We start from the raw sequence: 23104 nt of genomic DNA, 5'->3' as shown, positions 1-23104 counted from the left end.
GCACAGACCCCAAACTTCCATTTAGCTAGGAGGATAAACAAATGAAAATTACCAAGTCGATTTGCTTTTTCTTCCGAGAATAATTAAACAAACAATCTAACATCTTTTCATACCTTTACCCATAACTAATGTCTTGAAAGTTGAGATTTTGAATTGCTAGCATTTTTGTCTTTATATGCTGAACATGGTAACTTAACTTATTTTGATTTGTGTGTGACAATCCAAGGATTCAACTGCTGAAATAGAGCTCTCAACCTGCCTAAAATGTAGAGCTTATTATTGCATCCATTTCAGCTAACGGGAAAAAAAAAAAGAATGCAAATTGAGGAAAGTCTGTAGCCTTGGCCTGTATGCAGGATGTACTGATCCTGCTCCTCAGAACAGCAGAGAGAAGGTTCAATGTACGTATCTGTTCACCGTTGCAGAAACAAAACCTAACAGTCTGAATTATAGTGGGATTCCTGGCTGAGTGAGAAAAAAAAATTGTAGCATCTGTTATATTAGCCCTTTTGGAGAATAGTTTGTTGAAGAGGAAGTGCAACTTAACCTAACAAACTCTAACAAGCCCAATAAAATGCAAGCTGATCTTATTTCTTGTTACTTAATCCCTATCAATTTTTCCAATTCAAGAACATGCAAGATGTATGGGCTTGGTATAAAAGGTAGTATCTAGCCCAGAGGTGGGCAAACTTTTTGGCCTGAGGGCCACATCTGGGTATGGAAATTGTATGGTGGGCCATGAATGCTCAAAAAATTGGGGTTGGAGTGCAGGAGGGGGTGAGGACTCTGGCTGGGAGTGTGGGCTCTGGGGTGGGGCCAGAAATGAGGAGTTCGGGGGGGTGGGGGGCTCTGGCTGGAGGTGCAGGCTCTGGGGATGAGGGATTTGGGGTGTAGGAGGGTGCTCCAGGCTGGGAACAAGGGTTCGGAGGGTAGGAGGGGGATCAGGGCTGGGGCAGATTGTTGGGGCACGGGGGGGAGAGGGCTCTGGCTCAGAGTGCGGGCTCCGGGTTGGGGCCAGAAATGAGGAGTTCAGCGTGTGGAAGGGGGCTCCGGGCTGGGGAAAGGGATTGGGGGCACGAGAGGGTGTCAGGGGTGCAGGCTCTGGGCAGCACTTACCTCAAGCAGCTCCTGGAAGCAGCGGCATGTCCCCTCTCAGGCTCCTATGCGGAGGTGCGGCCAGGCGGCTCGGTGCACTGCCCTGTCCACAGATGCTGCCCCTGCAGTTCCCATTAGCTGCAGTTTCCAGCCAATAGGAGCTGCGGGGGTGGCGCACAGAGCCCCTTGGCTGCCCCTAAACGCAGGAGCCGGAGCGGGGACATGCTCCTGCTTCCAGGAGCCTCGGCACACGCACATAGAGCAGCCTCCGAACCCACTCCCTGGCTGGAGCGCGGGAGCAGGGCAAGCCCTAGATCCAGATCCCGCTCCCCAGTGGGAGCTCAAGGGCCAAATTAAACCGGCTGGACAGCCGGATGTGGCCTGCGGGCCGTAGTTTTCCCACCCCTGATCAAGCCTATACAATGGCTCCAGTGTTATATTTATTTAGATAAACAAGTGGCTGCATCTGAGATGTTGAGCTGTATGAGATTGTAATTTGTTTCACAATTGAATCTTTACTGAAGTGTTTGAGCATTTAATAATTGGACTATTCCGCTTAACCAATCAAATCCTGCAAAAAAGTCATGAAAGGTCTGCTGCAGCTAAGGGGACACTAGCGAGATTAGTAGAGTAAAAAGTTGACTGTGAGAAATACTGTACTTCACCTCTCCCTTGCTCACACAATATATTTGTAAAGAAAAGACAGTGACTTGGTAGACAAATAGCTGGCTTGTTTATCGCCTAAAACCATAAACCATCAGTTCACTGCTTTGATCCATACTAGCTGGGTCACACTATGTTATGTTACCTACCTTCATTAAAGCAAAATCCTCAAGATGAGGACTTGGGGAGTCCAGATTCCTAGCCCACTTGTGAGATTTCTGTGCCACTGAATCTGAACCCAAACCCTAGCCTTGATCTAACTACCTCCACTTCCCAACATGTGAGGGTTTACGAAGTTCTGAGACAAAAAAAGCCTCTCCACAAAATGCTCATGGAGCTAAAACACTAGAAGACTGAATTAAAAAGCAGAACTATTGACACATTCATAAGGACACCTTAATTTCCTCATCAGGCCTTTATCTTGAACCTTCACTTTCTCTCTCCCTGAAGGCTTGTTTTCACTACTAGGGAGATCCACTCTGCTGCAATCGATGCAGCAAGTGTCGATTTAGCAGGTCTGGTGAAGACCCGCTAAATCGGCAGCAGAGCATTCTCTGGTCGACTTCGGTACTCTAGCTCTCCAAGAAGAGTACGGTAAGTCGACCAGAGAGCATCTCCCGTTGACGCAGCACAGTGAAGACACGGGGTAAGTCGACCTAAGGTATGTCAAGTCCAGTTAAGTTATTCACATAGCTGGAGTAGTCTAACTTAGGTCAACTTACCTGGGTAGTGTAGACAAGGCCTTAGAGGCAGTAGTTTCACATATTCTGATAGTTTCCATCATACACTTCCTTACCTCAGTGACATAAGTGTCAGTTAAATTGGAGTGGGAATCCTCTTCACGTTTGAGGTCTGTATCTGAAATCTCCTCTTCAGTTCTTACCATCACCCCATCTATCAGTTCGGTGCTATTTCTGCCACTGAATTTGGAGGAGTCATCGTCAATGTAGGCAGACTGCTCTTCATTGCTCAGCTTGGACTGATGGATGTCATGTGGAAAAGTATCTGCTTCCAGGGTACTTGGAGGATCTGACAGGTCAGCTGACTGAATGTGTGAATCGACAGTAAGTTCTGCCTGGGTTACGGAGGAGATGTCTTCAGTAGCAACAGTGCGAATTATGACACTCGGTGTGTGGCACTGCACTGTGACATTATCACTTGCATTCAGCAAATGTTCTGGCTGTAAGAAGTATTAACAAAGGATACAAAATAAATAGTATTTAGCACTTTGTGGGTTTTTCACCTATCTTTAGTCCAACACAAGTTATTGCGGTCAATACATGGGTAACTGGGTGAAATTTAATGGTCTGTGACATATAGGAGATAAGACTAGATGCTCTGATGGTCCCTTCTGGCCTTCAACTCTATGAATCTGCAACCTGGTTAAAACTGTTATATCTAGTTTATGGAGGAGTAAAAAAAGAGGGGCATAGCAAGGTAAAGTGAATCAATGGCAGAATTGCAGCTAGAACCGGGGGGTTCTGAATCTCCATCCTGTGATCTCATTATTAGACAACATTTCTTCCTTGCTGTTTGTAACAAAGGAGGATTACCCCATCTGGATTACTGTGTCCCGTTTTGGGCCCCACACTACAAGAAGGATGTGGAAAAATTGGAAAGAGTCCAGCGGAGGGCAACAAAAATTATTAGGGGGCTGGAGCACATGACTTATGAGGAGAGGCTGAGGGAACTGGGATTATTTAGTCTGCAGAAGGGAAGAATTAGGTGGGGATTTGATAGATGCTTTCAACTACCTGAAAGGGGGTTCCAAAGAGGCTGGATCTAGACTGTTCTCAGATGTATGAAGCAGATGACAGAACAAGGAGTAATGGTCTCAAGTTGCAGTGGGGGCGGTCTAGGTTGGATATTAGGAAAAACTTTTTCACTAGGAGAGTGGTGAAGCACTGGAATGGGTTACCTAGGGAGGTGGGGGAATCTCCTTCCTTTGTGGTTTTTAAGGTCAGGCTTGACAAAGCCCTGGCTGGGATGATTTAGTTGGGGACTGGTCCTGCTTTGAGAGGGGGTTGGACTAGATGACTTCCTGAGGTCCCTTCCAACTGTGATATTCTATGATTCTATAATTCTGAGGATAGTGATAAGCTTAAGTATTATTTAACTCGAGACAGAAAAGTCATCAGCAGTGATCAAACCAGATACCTTCAGTTCCAAAAGCACAAGCTCATACTACTTGAGCTAAGTGGTTACAGTTAAAATAATAGTCCTAGATTCAGGAGATCAGAGTTCTATTTCTATAACTGCAACAAATTTCCTATGTGACTTCCAATATCTGTCAGCTGTCACCCTCTGCTAACCAGTCACAATACTTCCCTACCTTACAAAGGTTGTGGGAGGATAAATTAATTCACAGATGTGAAGATTTCAGTGATAAGATCTTAGAAAATCCTATAAATAAAAAGTTGTAGGTAACAGATTTAAATTTTGTTGAGGTCAACCACTAGTGGGAGACATCACGTTCAAACCAGTTTAATCTTCAACCAAACAACTAATCTCCAATAAGGACTATGCCCATGCCAAATTTTAAACTTCAGCAAGTTTTCTGCAGCCTGTGGTTTGAAGAGTTGGGTTTGTTTCAAATGGGAAATTCTCACTCTTCAATAATTTTAAAATGGCCAAAAGAATTTTACTCTACCTGTGACTAGACAGAGAGTGAGCATGGAAAATTTCAGCTCCAAAGGGAATATTATGGAAAGTTATGAGCATGTCAGAAAGGTGTATGCACTGGGAACTATTTTGTAACCTTAGCATACAGAGGTAACTAGGGGCCTGCTGTAACCACAGCAGCTGATAGGCAATAATTATTAGCCCACCCTTTTCCCAAGATGTTTCAGCATTCTAACTCTTCAAGATACATACGGATAAGGCATGGACTATGATCTGCTCTGGGGAGGCAGGAGCGGCAGCAGCTGTCAGGGTCACTGTCGGACTGGTAGTCAGTGTTAAAGGAAGACCTTGGTTTGAGCTTGTCTGTAGTAAGTAAGTGCCCGGAGTTCCAGTAGGCTGGAGATGGAAGGACTAAGAAAGGGAAAAAACAGTCAATACAAAAATTCCCCACTTCCTGAACCATGTTTAAAGCTCTTAGCGCACTCACTTATGGGGAGTTTAGCTAGCTAGAAACAGTACTGAAATAACTCCTTCCCTGTGTTACTTACCACAATTTAATTGGAGTAACTGTAAAAACCTCATTTTTCTTCAATAAACTAGATTAGTGAAGAACTAATTATCTGAGGTCCTCGCAACTGTCTCTCTGCCCTAAGGACTTTCTCCTACAGGGTAGTGCAGGGTTCTGTTTAGTCCCTTCTCCTGTTCAGCTATGGATAGAAAAGTTAACAAGGGGACATGGTTAAACTGGAGTGAAAATCCTGAACTGCGTTGGTGCAGAATCTTTTCACACATCTTATAGTGAAATTTCACTCTGGTAAAAGCAAGTTCTGCTATCCTAAATCCACTTGGAATACAGCAATTTCCACCCACTGATAGGTTAATTCTTGTCTGCCCCTCTGCTGGGACATGATCCAACTCCCATTGAAGTCAATGGAAAGACCCAATGTGAGCTGGATTGGGCCCTGGCTGACCAGATGAAAACGCCGGGGTGGAGGAGGGGGGAGATAAAAGATGCCAGTATCCCATGAGGGGAAAGATAAGGAGAGATTCTTGACTTCCTGGTCTTGCTCCCAGAGAGGAGTGACAAGGAGACAGGCCACTCTTGCTACAGCTGTTCAGTGAGGATATGGCCTCCCAGAGCTCCCATTTGCCACTGCCAGGAGTAATAGTAGAGAGAGACCGTGCCCTACCAATAATGGGATGAATGGTACAGGCATAGGGGGATCTTTTGCCAGCAAGGATCTCTTGTGTTATAAACTCCACTTATAAGAAAGATTTTTATTAAAATAAAAATATTAAACATACACTGCTATAAGATGTGGCACCTTAGAGACTAACACATTTGTTTGGGCGTAAGCTTTCGTGGGCTAGAACCCACTTCATCAGATGTATGAAGTAAAAGATACAGGAGTAGGTACAAATACATGAAAGGATGTGGGTTGCTTTACCAAGTGGTAGGTCAGTCTAACGAGATACATCAATTAACAGCAGAATACCAAGGGAGGAGAAATAACTTTTGAAGTGGTAAGAGAGTGGCCCATTACAGACAGCTGACAAGAAGGTGTGAATAACAGTAGGGAGAAATTAGTATTGGGGAAATTAAGTTTTTGTAATGACCCACCACTCCCAGTCTTTATTCAGGCCTAATCTAATGGTGTCTAGTTTGAAAATTAATTCCAGTTCCGCAGCTTCACGTTGGAGTCTGTTTCTGAAGTTTTTTTGTTGAAGAATTGCCACTTTGAGGTCTGTTATTGAGTGACCAGAGAGATTGAAGTGTTCTCCTGCTGGTTTTTGAATGTTATGATTCCTGATGTCAGATTTGGTCCATTTATTCTTATGCGTAGAGACTGTCCGGTTTGGCCAATGTACATGGCAGAGGGGCATTGCTGGCACATATCACATTGGTAGATGTACAGGTGAACGAGCCTCTGATAGTGTGGCTGATGTGATTAGGCCCTATGATGGCATATATAGCATATATATATAGCATATGTATATCATAGCCAGTCCTCGCTTACATATAGCCCCCCAACCTAAAGAAAATACTCACCAGCAACTACACACCACACAACAAAAACACCAACCCAGGGACCAAACCCTGCTACAAACCCCGGTGCCAACTCTGTCCACATATCTATTCAAGGGACACCATCATAGGACCTAACCACATCAGCCACACCATCCGGGGCTTGTTCACCTACACATCTATCAATGTGATATATGCCATCATGTGCCAGCAATGCCCCTCTGCCATGCATCCAATGAAATGGGCTGTAGCCCACGAAAGCTTATGCTCAAATAAATTTGTTAGTCTCTAAGGTGCCACAAGTACTCCTGTTCTTTTTGCGGGTACAGACTAACACGGCTGCTACTCTGAAACCTACAAAAACTTAATTTCCCCAATACTAATTTCTCCCTACTGTTACTCAGACCTTCTTGTCAACTGTCTGTAATGGGCCACTCTCTTACCACTTCAAAAGTTTATCTCCTCCCTTGATATCCTGCTGTTAATTGATTTATCTCATTAGACTGACCTAACACTTGGTAAAGCAACCCACATCCCTTCATGTATTTATATATGCTCCTGTATCTTTTACTTCACACATCCGATGAAGTGGGTTCTAGCCCACGAAAGCTTAGGCCCAAATAAATTTGTTAGTCTCTAAGGTGCCACAAGTCCTCCTTTACTTTTTGCTGATACAGACTAACATGGCTGCCACTGAAACCTGCTATAAGATGGTTTCACAAGAGTTAATATTTCATATTGAACCTTCACAGCTCTAACTAATTACAACTAGGTACACATTTTGCTCTGGATTTTGTAACAGAAGTTTACTTTAGAATCACCATTAAATTCTCCCTTCTCCCTTCCCCATTTTGGAAATCAACTACAAAAATGTAACAATTTAACCGTATTTAATGAATAAGTGTGATTTGCAAGGCAAGTTCTGTGTTACTTACTGGGAGAATCTCAAAGGTCTGTAGTGTTCCACTATTTAGTGTTATTGTCTCAGAGTCGACAGCAGCAGCAGGAGAATCAGTTGAGGCTATGGGAGTAGGAAAAAAATCAAAAAGCCACATGTAAACCAAAATGTGTCAGCACAGAAGGGTGTCAAGCAGGGTATTGCTAATCCCAGTGCTGAGAGAAAGAAAACTGACTGCAGTACTAATGGCAAGGTTCTCTAGTTTGTATCTAGAATACAATACTCTTTAAAGAAACCATCTTACATGAGATGGAAATAGAGGGAAGAAAGTATGATTAACTGCATACGGATCAAGAAACAAAATGACGTTAAAGGGATCTCATGATTTATGTTTGTAATGACATTTTAAAAGAAATCATATTCTGGAATAAGTATCCATAAGACCACCCTACAGGTCAGATCCTCAGCTGGTGTAAATCAGTGACAAGTCAATACAGTTATGTTCTGTGTTGATCCACACCAGCTGAAAATTGGCCCTATATTTGCATTCCTCTCTGTCCTCCTATAATGTGTACATGCACCAACGGATGAAGGGCAAGATGCACTCAAGTATATTTAATCACATTGTATGTAATGGCTGCAACCTACTGAAGGTACAAATGCTAATACTGTAGGAGCTTGACTGTTTCACTGGGTTACTGCAAGCAGTTTGAACAGGAAGGAGGCTATTAAATAGCAGCTACTAAAGTTAGACATTATAAAATCAGCAGGTCCAGATAATTTGCTTCCCACAAGTTTTAAAAGAGCTGGCTGAGGAGCAATCTAGACTGTTAATTTTGATTTTCCATATATTGTGGAAAACTGGGGAAGTTTCTGAGGGCTAGATAAAAGCTAATATCATGCCAACATTTAAAAAGGGTAATCAGGATGATTCAAGTAATTATAGGTAGGGCTCCGTGTCTGTCTCAGAAGTCACGGATTCTGTGACTTTCCGCAACCTCCGTGACTTCTGCGGAGGCCAGTGTGGCTGACCCCAAGGCAACCCAAGCAGCTGGCTCCGACGCCAACTGCCCAGGTAGCCCTGGGGACAGCCACACTGGCTGCTGCTGGAGAGGCTTTGCAGTCAGCCACTTGGGCAGCCCCGCAGCCAGCCACACCGATGGCCCCAGGGACCACCTGAGCAGTGGCTGGTGCGGCTGGCCCCCAGCAACTGACCCCAGGTGGCTGGAGCAGCCGCTGTTGGCAGCCCCCATAGCGGTCCCTGGGCAGCTGGAGCAGCTGCTGCTCGGCGGCAACTGGTGCCACTGGCCCCACACCAGCAGTGGCCACCTCCCCAGCAGTGGCTCCCTGGGGCACCCCTCACAGCAGTCCGCCCCCCCCCCCCCCAAGATTTTCTGAGGGGTATTTATAGTATAAGTAATGGACAGGTCATGGGCAGTGAATTTTTGTTTATTGCCCTTGACGTGTCCGTGACCTTTACTAAAAATACCTGTGACTAAATGGTAGCCTTAATTATAGGCCTGTTAGCCTGGCACTGGGCAAAATGATGGATTTCCTGGTAAAACACTCAATAAAGAATGAACACAGAATCATATAGTTAATGCCAAGCAACACTGGTTTATGGAAAATAGATCTTGTCACAAACTTCAGATTTTTAATGAGATTACAAGTTTGGTTGATAAAGATGAATAGTGTTGATGTAATACACTTAGGCCATGTCCACAATGCTGTTGGGAGTGAGCCAGGCCCAAATAGACAGACTTGTGCTGGTGAGGCTCGAACTAGTGTGCTAAAAATAAGCGTGGAGACCGGGGCATTGGCGGAGGCACAGACTAGCGACTTGAACTCAGACCCAGTGGGACAGGTGGGTCCGAGCTCAGATGGCTAGCCTGAGCCTCTGCCAGTGCCCCTACATCCACACGGCTATTTTTAGTGCACTAACGCTAACCCCACTAGCTCAAGTCTGTCTACCTAAGCGGAGAGCCTCATTCCCAGCTGCAGTGTAAGTGTACCTTAGACTTCTATACGGCATGCAATTGGTACCGTGTGACACTTTGAACTGATAGGTCTTCAAATGTAATTGTAAATGGAATCATCACTGAATAGGTGTGTTTCTAGTGGGATCCTGCAGGGATCAGTTTTTGTCTCCACTCTAACACTTTTATCAGTGACCTGGAAGAAAACATAAAATCGTTACTGATAAAGTGTGTAGGCGACACAAGGATTGGAGAAGTGGTAAATAATGCAGAGTGCAAGTCACTGACACAGAGTGATCTGGATTGCTTGGTAAGCTGGGGAACAAGGAAACAATGTGTGTTTCAGTCTGGCCAAATGTAAGGTCAAACATCTAGGAATAAAAAATATAGGCCATGCTTACAGGATGGGACGCTCTACCCCACAATGAGTCTGACAAAGACTTGGGGGTTCATGATGACCACGAGCTCCCATTGTGATGCTGTGGCCAAAAGGGCTAATGGAGTTTATGTTATCTCTGCATTTGGCACTCGTGCAAACATTACTCAAATATTGTGTCCAGTTCTAATTTCCACACTTCAAGAAAGCTGTTGAAAAATTGTAGAGGGTTCAGAGGACAGCTTTAAGATGATTAAAAGGTTTGGAAACCATGCCTAGCAGCAGGAGGCTCACGGAGCTCAATCTACGTAGCTTAAAGTGAAATTTAAGGGGTGATTTGATCACAGTCTAGAAGTTCCTCCATGGGCAACAGAAATTTGTTAAGTTGTTTTCAATCTAGCAGAAAAAGGTATAACAAGATCCAAAGGCTGGAAGTCGAAACTGGATAAAAATTTGCCTTATTTCTAATCTGAATTTAACAGGGAGGATAATTAAGCAATGGAAAGATTTACCAAGGGTTATGGTAGATTCTCCGTCACCGGAAATTTTAAAATCAAGATTGGACATTTTTCTAAACTATATGCTGTAGTTTAACCACAGCTATTGGACTTGAAGCAGTAATTAATTCAGGGAATCGCTATGGCCTTAAAATCTATGAATGTCTGATCTGGGGAGAGAGAGAAGCAAGAGTCACGGTTCATGCCAAGTTGTGTTTCCAGAATTATGGACACTTTCTGCTGTCCACTGGTTTGGGATTAGTATTCCCCCGAGTATTAGTGCACAGAATCTGAACTCATGCCTGCACTCTCTGGAGCAGGTAAAAAAAAGTGACGTTCTAAACCTTCCGTTTCGAGGCACTGTATCAGCAGGGAAGCACAGCAGCACACATTTTTCAGCATTTTTGTTTGAGTCGTGTGACAGTTCTGCCAAAAGAAATATGCTCACTTTAAAGGAGACCTGCAAAAAGAAACAAAGGGGTGTGCGCTCTTCTTCTGGCTTCTTTATGATGCACAAACAACGCCCCTGCACCTTGCCAGTGTTTGTTTTTTATACTGGAAATGCAGGTCTTATCTGCTTTGGAAAACTCTGACTGGAGAACTGGTGGGAAAAACAACATTAGAAGTACCCAGGAAGTAAATGTGATTCTACTTGTATAGCTTATCTATTCCCCTTCCTGTATGGGAATAAGCTATGCTGTATACACACTTTTGTACCAGTATCACTGTATTCATACAGGGAGCTTGTGCCACTTTAACGAAGTAGAGTTAAAGCGATATAACCTGTATGTGTAGACAAGCCCTGAGTGAACGTTTGAGAGAAGGGAATCTTAAACCCGAACATCAACACCTCCCCTGCAATTAATGTCTTGGCTCCAAATCCACCTCTCTGAGACCTGCAGCAAGTCCTCCACCAGAACCAGGAAAACCAGACTTGACATTCCTGCTATTTCCAGATAGAATTTTTTTTTTTTTAAGTGAGGTACACAGTTTTTTTAATACAACAAAAGCGGCAAAGGAGGACACAACTCCTTTTTGGTTTTTCATTTGTAGGTCATCCTTAAATTGTTTCTATTGCTGCCTGGTTTCTCTAGCTGAAAGCTCGCAGCCTTGTTGTCCCTTAGGATATGTTTCCATCTAACTTTTATGAATGTGATTCTTTTCCCCTTTTCTTTGTCTTATGCTATTTCATCTGCTGCAGATGGAACTACTAAGAACTCTTAGCCCTGGTCTACACTTGGGGGGGGAGTTGATGTAAGGTACGCAACTTCAGCTACAAGAATAGCATAGCTGAAGTCAATGTACCTAGATCGACTTACCACGGCGTCTTCACACCGGTGAGTCGACTGCCACCGCTCCCCCATCGACTCTGCTTGCGCCTCTCGCGGTGCTGGAGTTCCGGAGTCGACGGGAGAGTGCTCAGGAATCGATTTATCGCATCTAGACTAGACACGATAAATTGACCCCCGATATAGCAATTGCCACCCGCTGATTCGGCGGGTAGTGTAGACCTACCCTTAGCTGCCTCTGAAAAGGACATTCAAAACACTAAAATGCCCAGTAATTCTTTTGAATGATCTTCCCAATGAACAGCTAACGTAAAGAATAAGGAAAAAAGGGGCACAGTAAACAATATTTAACTCTTTGCCCCAGCGGTGGCAAAGTGAAACAAGAGGTAGAAAATATTAATTTACAGTTTATGAGTTTAAGTGAAAACAAAAGATAGTAAATTTCCAGAAATTCGAAAGAATGATTAAAAACTTACATTGCAGTAGAGCCCAGAAGCTGCAAACCCTATGTGCTAGGTACCATACAAACACATATGAAGTAGGGATGAAGTAGTGTTTAACAAAAGTAACTGTTTAAACTATTAAAATTGTATCAGTTAAACGTTTAACTGTTAACGAGTTCAAAACATAGGCATGGGAAATAGGAGTGCGGGGGGTGCTATAGCACCCCCATATTTTATGTGGGGCTCTGGCTGCCACCCTGCACCAAGGGCTCCACTGCCAGCCCCATGTCCCCGGGGCCCTGCTGCTGATCCCGAGCCCAGCCCCCTTACCCCGTCCAGGTCCCCTGCTCCCGGAGACATGGCTTTGCTCCTGGCCCCAGCTTTTGGGGGGGGTGGGGTGGACAGGGGTAAGGGGACTGGCTTTCAGCACCCCCACTATTAAAAATGTTCCAGCACCACTGGTTCACAATGAATCTACCACACATATATATGATCTTTGTCAAGTGCCTTTAGTAAAAACATAAACAGCCAATCTTGTGTGTAAAACCCACTTTTTTGTTTAACTTTTTACATAATATCCCTAGCCGTCCAAACCCACAAAAAGTCTGATTAGAATTTCACCTCTACTACTGATTTTTGTTAAGAAAAATTAGCATGTTCATATACTCTGGTGTCAGTCTTGTGTGCAGCCGATTAACAGCAAGGCCAGCGTTGGAAAACACATGTTCTGCAGGCACAGACATTCCTGGAATGCACAGGTAATTTTCTGCCAGTTTTCCAAGCCTTGGAAAATGCTGTGCATTGACTTTCCACCCCTCCAGTGGACTGCATTCCAATGAAGGACAAAGTTCCCTGAATTAATTTTACAGTTCATTTTCTACTGCATTCTCCTCATTCTCCTTTTTGGTATAATCACCACCTAAAAGCATCACTATAGCACTCTTCTGAGTTTCACACATTTTTTATGGCACTGGCTCACCCGGTTCAGCACTTCTTGGTTCAGCCCTAGCACTTGGAGGTTCTTCTATTTCTAACATCGATGCAAGTTGCAGAAGCTTTGCTTTTTGGACAACAGGCGAAAGAAACCGCATGTGTTTATGATGTAGCTCTAACAAGGAGGCAATAAGTGCAGGTTTGGCAGGATTGGTGGGTTTCATGTGATGCTCTAGAGAACAACGAACAGCCGCCTTGAAATCAGCGACTTTTCCCTTTTCGACAGCAGCTTCGCTTCTGAGGTGAGTTTGGAGAAGATTGTTGCAACTTGAATAAATATTTGAAATTGACATTGACTGTTCAGCAGACATGGCAGTTGTAGTGCATTTTAAAGCCGAAAGTACTGGTAAAATATTCTCTATTAATTACCAATGCTCATCTTGTAGCTGAAGCATTTGGGCATTAGATTGTTTTCTTACAGAGCTATCTGAAAGCGCAGCTGTTATTAGCCCACCTTTGCTCACTGAGTCTTTCGAACATGTCATCTACTGAATTCCAGCAAGTTTTACATGACTGGATCAGATGGTGTCGCTTACCCTGAAGCTGTGTTTGTTTTCTTTCAAGTGCTTTTGCAGCCACAGTGCTGTGGTGGAAGTTCGCAGCTAGTCTACTTGCAGCTGCAACAGCATGATCCACACTACTTGAAGAAAACCCATCATTTATGGCTAGTTGCGAAGTATGGGCAAAACAATTGACAGATTCCCATGTAACATACCTTGGTGTGCGAGCACAATGTTGCTTGCATTATTGGATGATTTAGTTGGGGACTGCTCCTGCTTTGAGAAGGGGGTTGGACTAGATGACCTGCTGAGGTCCCTTCCAACCCTGATATTCTATGATTCTATGATTGTGTACGCATGCCAAGACATGGCATGCCAGACCCCATCTTTCCACTGTAGTGTTTAATTTTTCAGCAAGGTTTTCCGCTATGTGTCATTCTGCTATACTTTCGGTTTGTAGAAGGCGGATCGAAGCTCCCAATTTTCAATATAATGGCAAGTGACAGTCATATAGCTTTCTGTAGTTAATGCTGTCCGGCAGTCAATGGTGAAAGCTACTTTACTGGCATTTTCCAATTTTTCCCAGACAGACTTCACACAGTCTTCATAGCACTTCTCTAGTTGCGAGGTTACAGTCTGTCTCACAGGCACGTGGTATTCAGGTTCTACAAAACTCATCAATGCACGAAAACCTGTGCCCTCAATGACACTTACAGACAGCATATCTGTAGTGATCATGGTGCACAAAAACTCCGTTATCTTTCATCATGTTGTGTGTTGCATTTTCTTGAACTATCAGAAACAAACGCTGTCAGCGTTGCTTGATTTTTGTCTTCTTTTTCACATGAAACAGAGGGATGTTTCAGCTTCATATGGTTCAGCATTGCTTTGGTGCTGTTTACACACCCTAGCTCTATATTACACAGCTTACATTTAGTGGTGTCTTCGGTTGTTTTTGTGAAATGATTCCAGGCATTACTCCTTTTCGATTGCTCCATCTTCACTATGGAACCATACTTACCAAAAATCACTATAACCTACATGATGTTGTTTGAAGGTTTAATGCTACCAAAGTGTGATGTCGGTCAGTGGCACTGGAACATTTTTAATAGTGGGGGTGCTGAAAGCTAACCCCCTTACTCCTGTCCAACCCTCCCACCCCCGCAAGCTGGGGCCAGGAGCGTGGCCGTGTCTCCAGGAGAGGGGGACTTGGACAGGGGGTAAAGGGGCTGAGGCTGGGGCCACAGCTGAGGGTGGGTGCAGGGTCAGCAGCCTGGACCCTGGGCCAGCAGCAGAGCCCCATGTAAAACGTAGGGGAGCTGCAGCACCTCTGCACTCCTAGTTCCTGTGCCTATGAAGTCAGTTTCATAGCAATGGTCCCGACTCCTAACAATGCAGAACCTAGTTCCACATATACTATGAAATGTTACTGCTGCGGCGTTTTCAATGTGCACATTAGGCATTTAAATGTTAACTGAATACATTACTGTTAAGATTGATGCTTATTGGTTAACATTGTACATCCCTAATATGAAGACAGTCCCTATTCTGAATTATTTACAATCTGAGAATCTAAGTGGTATTTCAATGATGGAGGGGCAAAGGAATACAAGCACATTCATACAAGTTGTATATATATTTTCATTTAAAAAAATTATAGATGCAATATTGACTATCCTCATTTGTCCTTCAAATTGGCATTGAATCTGCACTGTAGTAACCATTTGGCTCTGCTGCATACCATGGCACAGTTGTCATACTAGTGCAAATCCAAAATGCAGATGTACACAACGTGGGTCTTACTCCTGCAGTCAGTGTAACCCTGCTTTGTGTTAGCCTGGCACATCCACAGTAAGAGTAAACATACTGAAGTATGTGAATTTCCTTAATACAGACAGGGTCAGAGTCTTTCATTACCCTACGGTGAATGCGACTGAAAATAGAAGCAAAATCCTGTACTATCTGTGTGCGCAATGTACAGACTCCTCCTCTCTGAACTGGTTACGCATATCCTTTAACATATCCAGTGCTGGTTGTTTTCTAGCATTTCAGACACCGTCTCAGATGTGTGCGAGGGAGGTCATGTACAGTAACATTATACTCATTGATTTCTGAACAAGAGTAGAAGGGGCTAAGGGCATGATAATTATTGTGTATTGTTGTCATAATAAATAACACACATAGTATTTTCCATCATAGGAACCTGTATAGACCCTGTGAGAAAGGTATTATTAGATTGTAAGCTTGGATGTGTGCGCGTGTACAGCATGTAACACAATGGGGCCCTGACTGGGACCTCTGGGTGCTACTGCAATACAGATACACACAATTATAATCGTCATCTACAAATGATTTGTGCAGGGTCACATATCAAAATTGAGGTACAGCTGGAAATTGAACGCAGGTTTCCCAACTCTCAGTCCTGTCCTATAACCACAAGATCCGAGTGGCACTCAGACCTAAATGCTGTAAGATACTTCCATTTCTTCATCATCTTTAGCACCCTACTAAATTCATGGTCCATTTTGGTCAATTTCATGGTCATAGGATTTTAAAAATAGTAAATTTCATGATTTCAGCTATTTAAATCTGAAGTTTCACGGTGTTATAACTGTGCGGATCCTGACCCAAAAAGTTGTGAAGGGATCCCAAAGTTACTGTGGGGGGGTTGCGGTACTGCTACCCGGACTTCTGCACAGCTGCTGGCAGCGCTGCTGCCTTCAGAGCTGGGCAGCTGGAGGGCAGTGGCTGCTGGCCAGGAGCCCAGTTCTGAAGGCAGAGCCCCCACCAGCAGCAGCGCAGAAGTAAGGATGGCATGGTATGGTATTGCCACTCTTACTTCTGTGCTGCTTCCTGCAGAGCTGGGCCCTCAGTCAGCAGCCGCCACTCTGTGGCCACCGAGCTCTGAAGGCAGCAGCTCAGAAGTAAGGGAGGCAGGGTACGGTATTACCACCGTTACTTCTGTGCTGCTGCTGGCGGGGCGCTGCCTTCAGAACTGGGTGCTCTGAAGGCAGTGCAGAAGTAAGGGTGGCAATACTGCAACCCCCCTAAAATAACCTTGTGACCCCCCCCCCCCCGCAACTCCCTTTTGGGTCAGGACCCCCAATTTGAGAAACGCTGGTCTCCCCCGTGAAGTCTGCATAATATAGGGTAAAAGCACACAAAAGACCAGATTTCACAGTCTGTGATGCGTTTTTCATGGCCATGAATTTGGTAGGACCCTAATCATCTTAAAACAAGAAACCTTTAGGTTTTATTGTAGGACATAACAAGTATGAGTTTCAACTACTTACAGACATGAGTAATCTGGACTGGAATCTGCAAAGCTGCCATAGGACTCGGAGAGTTGCCTGCATTCTCCTCCAAGTGAGCCACTCGAATCTGTACATGCTGAACCCCTGAATTGGAATGAGTGTTTGATAACCCACTTCCAGATTTGTTTTCCGAAAGCTGGTGCCCTGGGTTGTTTTTTTGGTTCTCATGCAGCTGTTTAAGACCTTTTATTAGCACTAAGGGAGAAAAAGAACATTCATTCTCAGACATGCTGAAGAGGGGCATTTGGAATCAACACTGTGCATCAGATCTCTGAGAAAGATCTAAACTGAGGGTCTCACCCGTTGGACTCTTCGTAACTTCAAGAGCCCCTGAGGTTTGAGAGAGCATGTGCTGCTGGTGGGGAAAGTAATCAAAGCCATCCAAGTAGAGCATCACTGATTTTCCGCCCCAAAGGGAGCACTCGCTGGAATACGGAAAAGAGTAAGTGCTCCCCTGTTGAGGTATACGTTAAGCGTCCAGAGCAGAGAACAGGACCACAAACTCTTAACCAGATGGCTTCTCTTACTGCTGCCTTTGAAAACTAGTTACTAGCCCCATCCCATGATGTTTTCAGTGGCTGTGGGTGAGGCATGTGTCCATACGAAATGGGGATCTTCCTGAGCATTTACAGAATAAACATATTTCAAGAACAGTTCAGGCTCATGCTTCTTTGATCTGCCTAGCTAAAGCCAGAGCTATTGTTCACTGACTTGCAACAAAGACCATGTGGCAATTCTCTCAAATGATTAAAGGCCAGAGAGGAACTGGGAGGGAGACACTAAGCAGGGAGTTCCAGCATATAATAAAGGCTGGAAATGCTGCAAGGCCAGGACACCATGAATCTTGTGAGAGACTATGCAGCCTTCCATATGAAGCCCAGCTTTGCTTTTTTCAGTTGAGTCCCGGACAAGATGACGCTTTTTCAAGGAGACATCACAGCCAGCATGGACCCTGGAAGAACGCGATGTATATCTGCTTTGCAGACTTGTCATCTGAAGATGAGAACCTTATCAGAACTGTTTGCACAAACAATTTGAGTGCAATTGCTGGTACTTCTTATGGGAGAAAGAACCCAAAGGATAGACAGAGGCCAGCATCAGATAGATCAATCAGCAGAACAGACAGGAAAGTGGTCTAGATTAACCATGGGTTTGTTAGTGTCTGGTAATTCCTATCTGTCTGTGTTCTCCACCTTTTGTTCTCCTTGTGTCTCATTCATCTCTTTAAGAAAAGGAGTACTAGTGGCACCTTAGAGACTAACCAATTTATTTGAGAGTAAGCTTTCATGAGCTACAGCTCACTTCATCGGATGCATCCGATGAAGTGAGCTGTAGCTCATGAAAGCTTAGAGACTAACCAATTTATTTGAGAGTAAGCTTTCATGAGCTACAGCTCACTTCATCGGATGCATCCGATGAAGTGAGCTGTAGCTCATGAAAGCTTACTCTCAAATAAATTGGTTAGTCTCTAAGGTGCCACTAGTACTCCTTTTCTTTTTGCGAATACAGACTAACACGGCTGCTACTCTGAAACCATTCATCTCTTTCTTTGCCTTTTGCTTTCCTTTCCATCTGACTTTCTCCCTGTTCTTCTTTCACTCTCTCTCTGTTTCTCTGTCTGTTCCTCTCTATCTAAGTATTTGTTTAAATCCGAACTCCAATCTAAATTCTCTCTCTCTTTGCTCTCTTTCTATCCTTCTAACAACAATCCTTCTGAACTAGAGGGTGTTTTATGCTGGCATGCGTTAAAAGACCAGCCTCCATTCCAGCTCTGCCTTGGGAAGTGGGCTACTGTGACAAAGAGGCCCATTGGTGATTCACTACTCTGTGTCAGCAACTCCTATCAGGCCCAACAAACTTGCTTCCTCTAACACTGCTGTCATAGAATTTATCTATAAAAATGTTGTCAGAGGTATCAAATGAAAGCTGATGACACACTGGTCATTATTATCATTGTGAAATGTATGTGTTCAAACTATAGAGGAATTATGGGTAGTTACTGATATTATGCTTTAACCAAACAAAGGGAGAATCTGGTTTCTTCCAGACTGGAAGGAAGGTAGCTAACTTCCTGTCTCTAACGTAAATTAAGTATTGTGGAACCAACACAAAAGAAGCTCCATTTGCTATTAAGACAACAGGAAAAAGAGGTTGGGGGGATGTAAATTCAACATGACAGCACACAGGAGAACAAGCAACAGGGAGTACACTTCAAAAGGACACACTTCAAAGGTTTACTGGCTTATACAAGGAAAGAAAAAGCACCCCTTTATCATCTATTTACTGAGGAAACCCCTTTGATGGTGTAGGGGTATTCTTGAAAATCTGGATCCTGGTTATGACAGAAAATCAGCAGTGCTTCAGAAAAGCACAAGTGACAGACTGTTTTAGACAAGGACTGTAGCCTAAATTTTAGTCTCCAGAAAGTGTGTTTTACTTTTGTTTTATTTGTAACCATTTTTGCTTCCATTATTCTTTCTCAGTACTCACTTGAATCTGTGAATCTGTATTCTTTGTTAATAAATTTATATTTGTTTTCACCACAAACAGGTTACAGTGCTGTGTTGTTATAAAGGACGAAAATATAAAATATTTGTATGCTAAAATTTGTGTATTAAAATTTTAAAAATATAATTAGGAAGGTAAAAAAAAAAAAAAGAATTTGAAGAACAGCTAGCCAAAGACTCAAAAAGTAATAGCAAATTTTTTGTTTAAGTACATCAGAAGCAGGAAGCCTGCTAAACAACCAGTGGGGCCACTGGACGATCAAGATGATAAAGGAGCACTCAAGGACGATAAGGCCATTGCGGAGAAACTAAATGAATTATTTGCATGGGTCTTCACGGTTGAGGATGTGAGTGAGATTCCCAAACTTGCGCCATTCTTTTTAGGTGACAAATCTGAGGAACTATCCCAGATTGAGGTTTCATTAGAGGTGATTTTGGAACAAATTGACGAACTAAACAGTAATAAGTCACCAGGATCAGATGGTATTCACCCATCTCATTTTCTAAAGTACATCCAGATCTAAGCATGGATCTGAGTACAGGAGAGTGAGTCAATACCCCATTGAAGTGGTTGGGATGAGGAAGGCTCAGTGCTCTCACCGCTGTTGTTATTGTTAAGCAGAACATTAGTGCAGATACAGAGCAGAGGCTAACACAGGCATTGGAGTGGTCCCAGGATCAGGCAGAGTTTACCTTTTAAAGTACAAAGTCCGGTACTCATGTTTTCCTCTACCTCTTTCATTCTCTCCTTTCTGTTTTCCTGTCCCCCCACAAAAGCTGTTTTCTTTAGCATGATGAGGAGGGTATATTTTTGGATGAACATAATTGTTTAAATGCAGAAATAATTTTGAACTTAAGGGTGTTGGCACATGCTAGAGGGTAGCAAGAAATAGGCAACATGGATTTGTCAAGAAAAAAATCATGCCAAACCAACCTAATTTCCTTCTTTGGCAGGGTTACTGGTCTAGTGCATAGGGGAGAAGCTGTGGACATGATCTATCTTGATTTTGACATAGTCCCACATGACATTCTCATAAGCAAACTAAGGAAATGTGCTCTAGATGAAATTACTGTAAGGTGGATGCACAACTGGTTGACAGACCATACTCAAAGAGTAGTTAGCAATGATTCGCTGTCAGACTTGGAGGGTGTATCTAGTGGAGTTGTGCAGGGGTCAGTCCTGGGTCCAGTACTATTCAATATCTTCATTAATGACTTGGATAACAGAGCAGAGAGTATGCTTATAGAATTTGTGGATACCACCAAGCTGGGAGGGGTTATAAGCACCTTGGAGGACAGAAAGAATTCAATCTAATTCAATTCATCTGGAGAACTGGTCTGAAATCAACAAGATGAAATTCAGTAAAGACAAGAGCAAAGTACTACACTTAGGAAGAAAAAAAAAATCAAACACACAACTACAAAATGGGGAATGACTAGGTGGTAGTACTGCTGAAAAGGATCTGGGGGTTATAATGGATTTCATATTGAATATGAGTCAACGATATGATGCAATTACCAAAAAGGCTACTGTGGGGTTTATAAACAGGAATGTCATATATAAGATATGGGAGGTAACTGTCCCACTAGACTCAGCACTGCTAAGGCCTCAGCTGGAGTACTGTGTGCATTTCTCAGTGCCACACTTTAAGAAAAGACATGGACAAACTGGAGTCCAGAAGAAAGCATCAAAAATGATAAAAGGTTTAGAAAACCTGACCTATGAAGAAAGGTTAAAAAAAGCTGTGTATGTTTAGTCTTAAAAAAAAAAAATGATGAAGGGGGACCTGATAATCTTCAAATATGTTAAGGGCTGTTATACAGAGGTCTGTGATCAACGGTTCTCCACATCCACTAAAGGTAGGATAAGAAATAATCAGCTTAATCTACAGCAAGAGAGATTTAGGTTAGGTATTAGGGAAAAATTTCTAACTATAAGGACAGTTAAGCCCTGGAACAGGCTTCCAAAGGAGGTTGTGGAATCCCCGTCATTGGAGATTTTTAAGAACAGGTTGGACAAACACCTGTCAGGGACGATCTAGGTCTAGGAATACTTGGTCCTGCCTAGGAGTTGAAGGCTGGACTAGATGACTTTGAGGTCCCTCCCAACCCTACATTTCTATGATTCTATGAATTTGTGAAGCAACAATATGTATCTCTATTTAGAGAGAGGTCAACACATTAGTCAGCTTTTAGTTTATATCCAGAAAAAAACTGATAAATATTAAACTCTCTGTGCAAACTCAATTTCTCAGGAATCTATCACATTTTAGTATGTTTGAAAAATAAGCATATAATAAACAAGCTACAGAAACCCCAAATTTGGAGTATTTGTTTAAAAAAATACTGCATTTTTCAAAGTTCAATCAAACAATTCTTAGTGTCAATTTGCATATAACATTGCAAAGAGAAATAAAACGTTCTCCCACCCTTACAGAAGATGGGAGCAGACTAGTTCAAGAGGTTGCAGGACAGAAAGGATCAGTGCAATTGGTGAAAGCTCCAAGACACCAGATTCACTCTCCATTCCCCCACTGTAAACTTTCTACTGCATCTATAGGTAAAGTGGCACATGGCTCCTAGAAAGCCACCCATCTTCTCTTCTTGTTCCAGCTGTGATCCCTAGTGTAGCTAGCTGTGGGAGCAGCTCACATGTACAGGGTTGCAGACCCAGGCCTTTGCTTTTCTGACACTCAATTCAGTCTTCAGTGATACCAGTGGATATTCCCCACCCTGGAGAGCAAATAGCCTTCTGTCTGGTGAGTGGGGAACGGGAAGGGGGACTGCAGCCTGTTGATTCATTTTGTCTATTTAGATTGTAAACTGTCTAAGGCAAGGACGGTCTCTTACTATATGTTTGTACAGCACCAAGCACAGTGGGGCCCCACTCTTGGTTGTGGCCTCTAAGCATTCCTGTAACACAAATAATAAATACTAATAATTGTCATAGGCAGGTGTCCATTTACCAGCACAACTCCTTCCACAACTGGCATCCTGCTGGAAGCTTTTACAGGGACAGCAAGGACTGAACAAATGAGCATGGAGACTAAACTAGCCTCTCACTCAAGCAATCGCCCCTCCCGCCCAGCACAAGGATAAAGGACAGACAGACAGCGGTGAGGAAGCTTACACTGTCATTCTCTGTCCCTGCTCCGTTGACAACCAGGAGTCAAGCCCAGGGCTGTCAATATGGCATCTTTCATAATTACTAAGTTCACAATATTTTAAGGTCATAACTCCATTTAGGTTTAACAATACCTATTCCTGAGGAACCTGTGAAGCAGACTTTCTGAAGTCTTTAAAGAAGAGAACAAAATGTGTAACTAATACATTACCAGGGAATGAAACATCTTTGTGGTTTGCAATCTGTCTTTTAATTGTCCACCATTTACTCCGAAGCCACTGTGGTGAGCGGACACTGCTCCATCCTTCAGCCAGTAGATCCCAATTGATTTCATTTTCATCGGACACCTCAAGCTCTGCTATCCTGGCAGGGTTATAGAAAACAGGAATCTGTCAGAAGCTGCCATCAGGCCTTTAAGGGATGTTAGACATCTTTGCTCAAGAACCGATTTAGGCTTCCAAGGCTCCATGCTGCCAGATGTCAAGCGAATCACAGATGTCAGAGATGGATTAGACCTATTAGGTCATCCAGTCCATCTCCCTACCAATGCAAGGTTGTTCTTCCTTCTATACCTATTGTAGTGCTCTGTCCAGACTAATTTTAAACCTCCCAAGCAATGATGCTTGCAACGCTTCCCTTGGGAAACTATTCCCCTAATACATCTCATTGGCAGGAAATACGTCCTGATATTCAACCTAAGCTTTCACTCTCTTAATTTCACCCCATCACTCCTAGTTACACTCTTCTTTTACCCTAAATAACATCCATCTCTCCTTAGTAT

General features: G+C 43.4%; 1 protein-coding gene and 1 pseudogene across 4 annotated transcripts in view; both read right to left on the bottom strand.

Moving 5' to 3' along the window:
• DMTF1 (cyclin D binding myb like transcription factor 1) overlaps positions 1-23104 on the bottom strand; it is a 56074-nt gene that overhangs the window by 3797 nt on the left and 29173 nt on the right. For all 4 annotated transcript variants that reach the window (XM_074942576.1, XM_074942579.1, XM_074942578.1 and 1 more), the window contains exons 11-15: positions 22535-22686; positions 16672-16887; positions 7342-7427; positions 4633-4791; positions 2555-2938 (exon numbers count right to left, since the gene is read on the bottom strand). In XM_074942576.1, the coding sequence (XP_074798677.1) occupies positions 2555-2938; positions 4633-4791; positions 7342-7427; positions 16672-16887; positions 22535-22686 (997 nt within the window). The remainder of the gene's footprint in view (positions 1-2554; positions 2939-4632; positions 4792-7341; positions 7428-16671; positions 16888-22534; positions 22687-23104) is intronic.
• Positions 12512-14474, bottom strand: LOC141987392 (E3 SUMO-protein ligase ZBED1-like; annotated as a pseudogene).

The sequence above is a fragment of the Natator depressus genome, chromosome 1, assembly GCF_965152275.1.
Source record: "Natator depressus isolate rNatDep1 chromosome 1, rNatDep2.hap1, whole genome shotgun sequence".
Taxonomy (NCBI): Eukaryota; Metazoa; Chordata; order Testudines; family Cheloniidae; genus Natator; species Natator depressus.
This window is presented reverse-complemented; position numbering and strand designations above follow the sequence as displayed.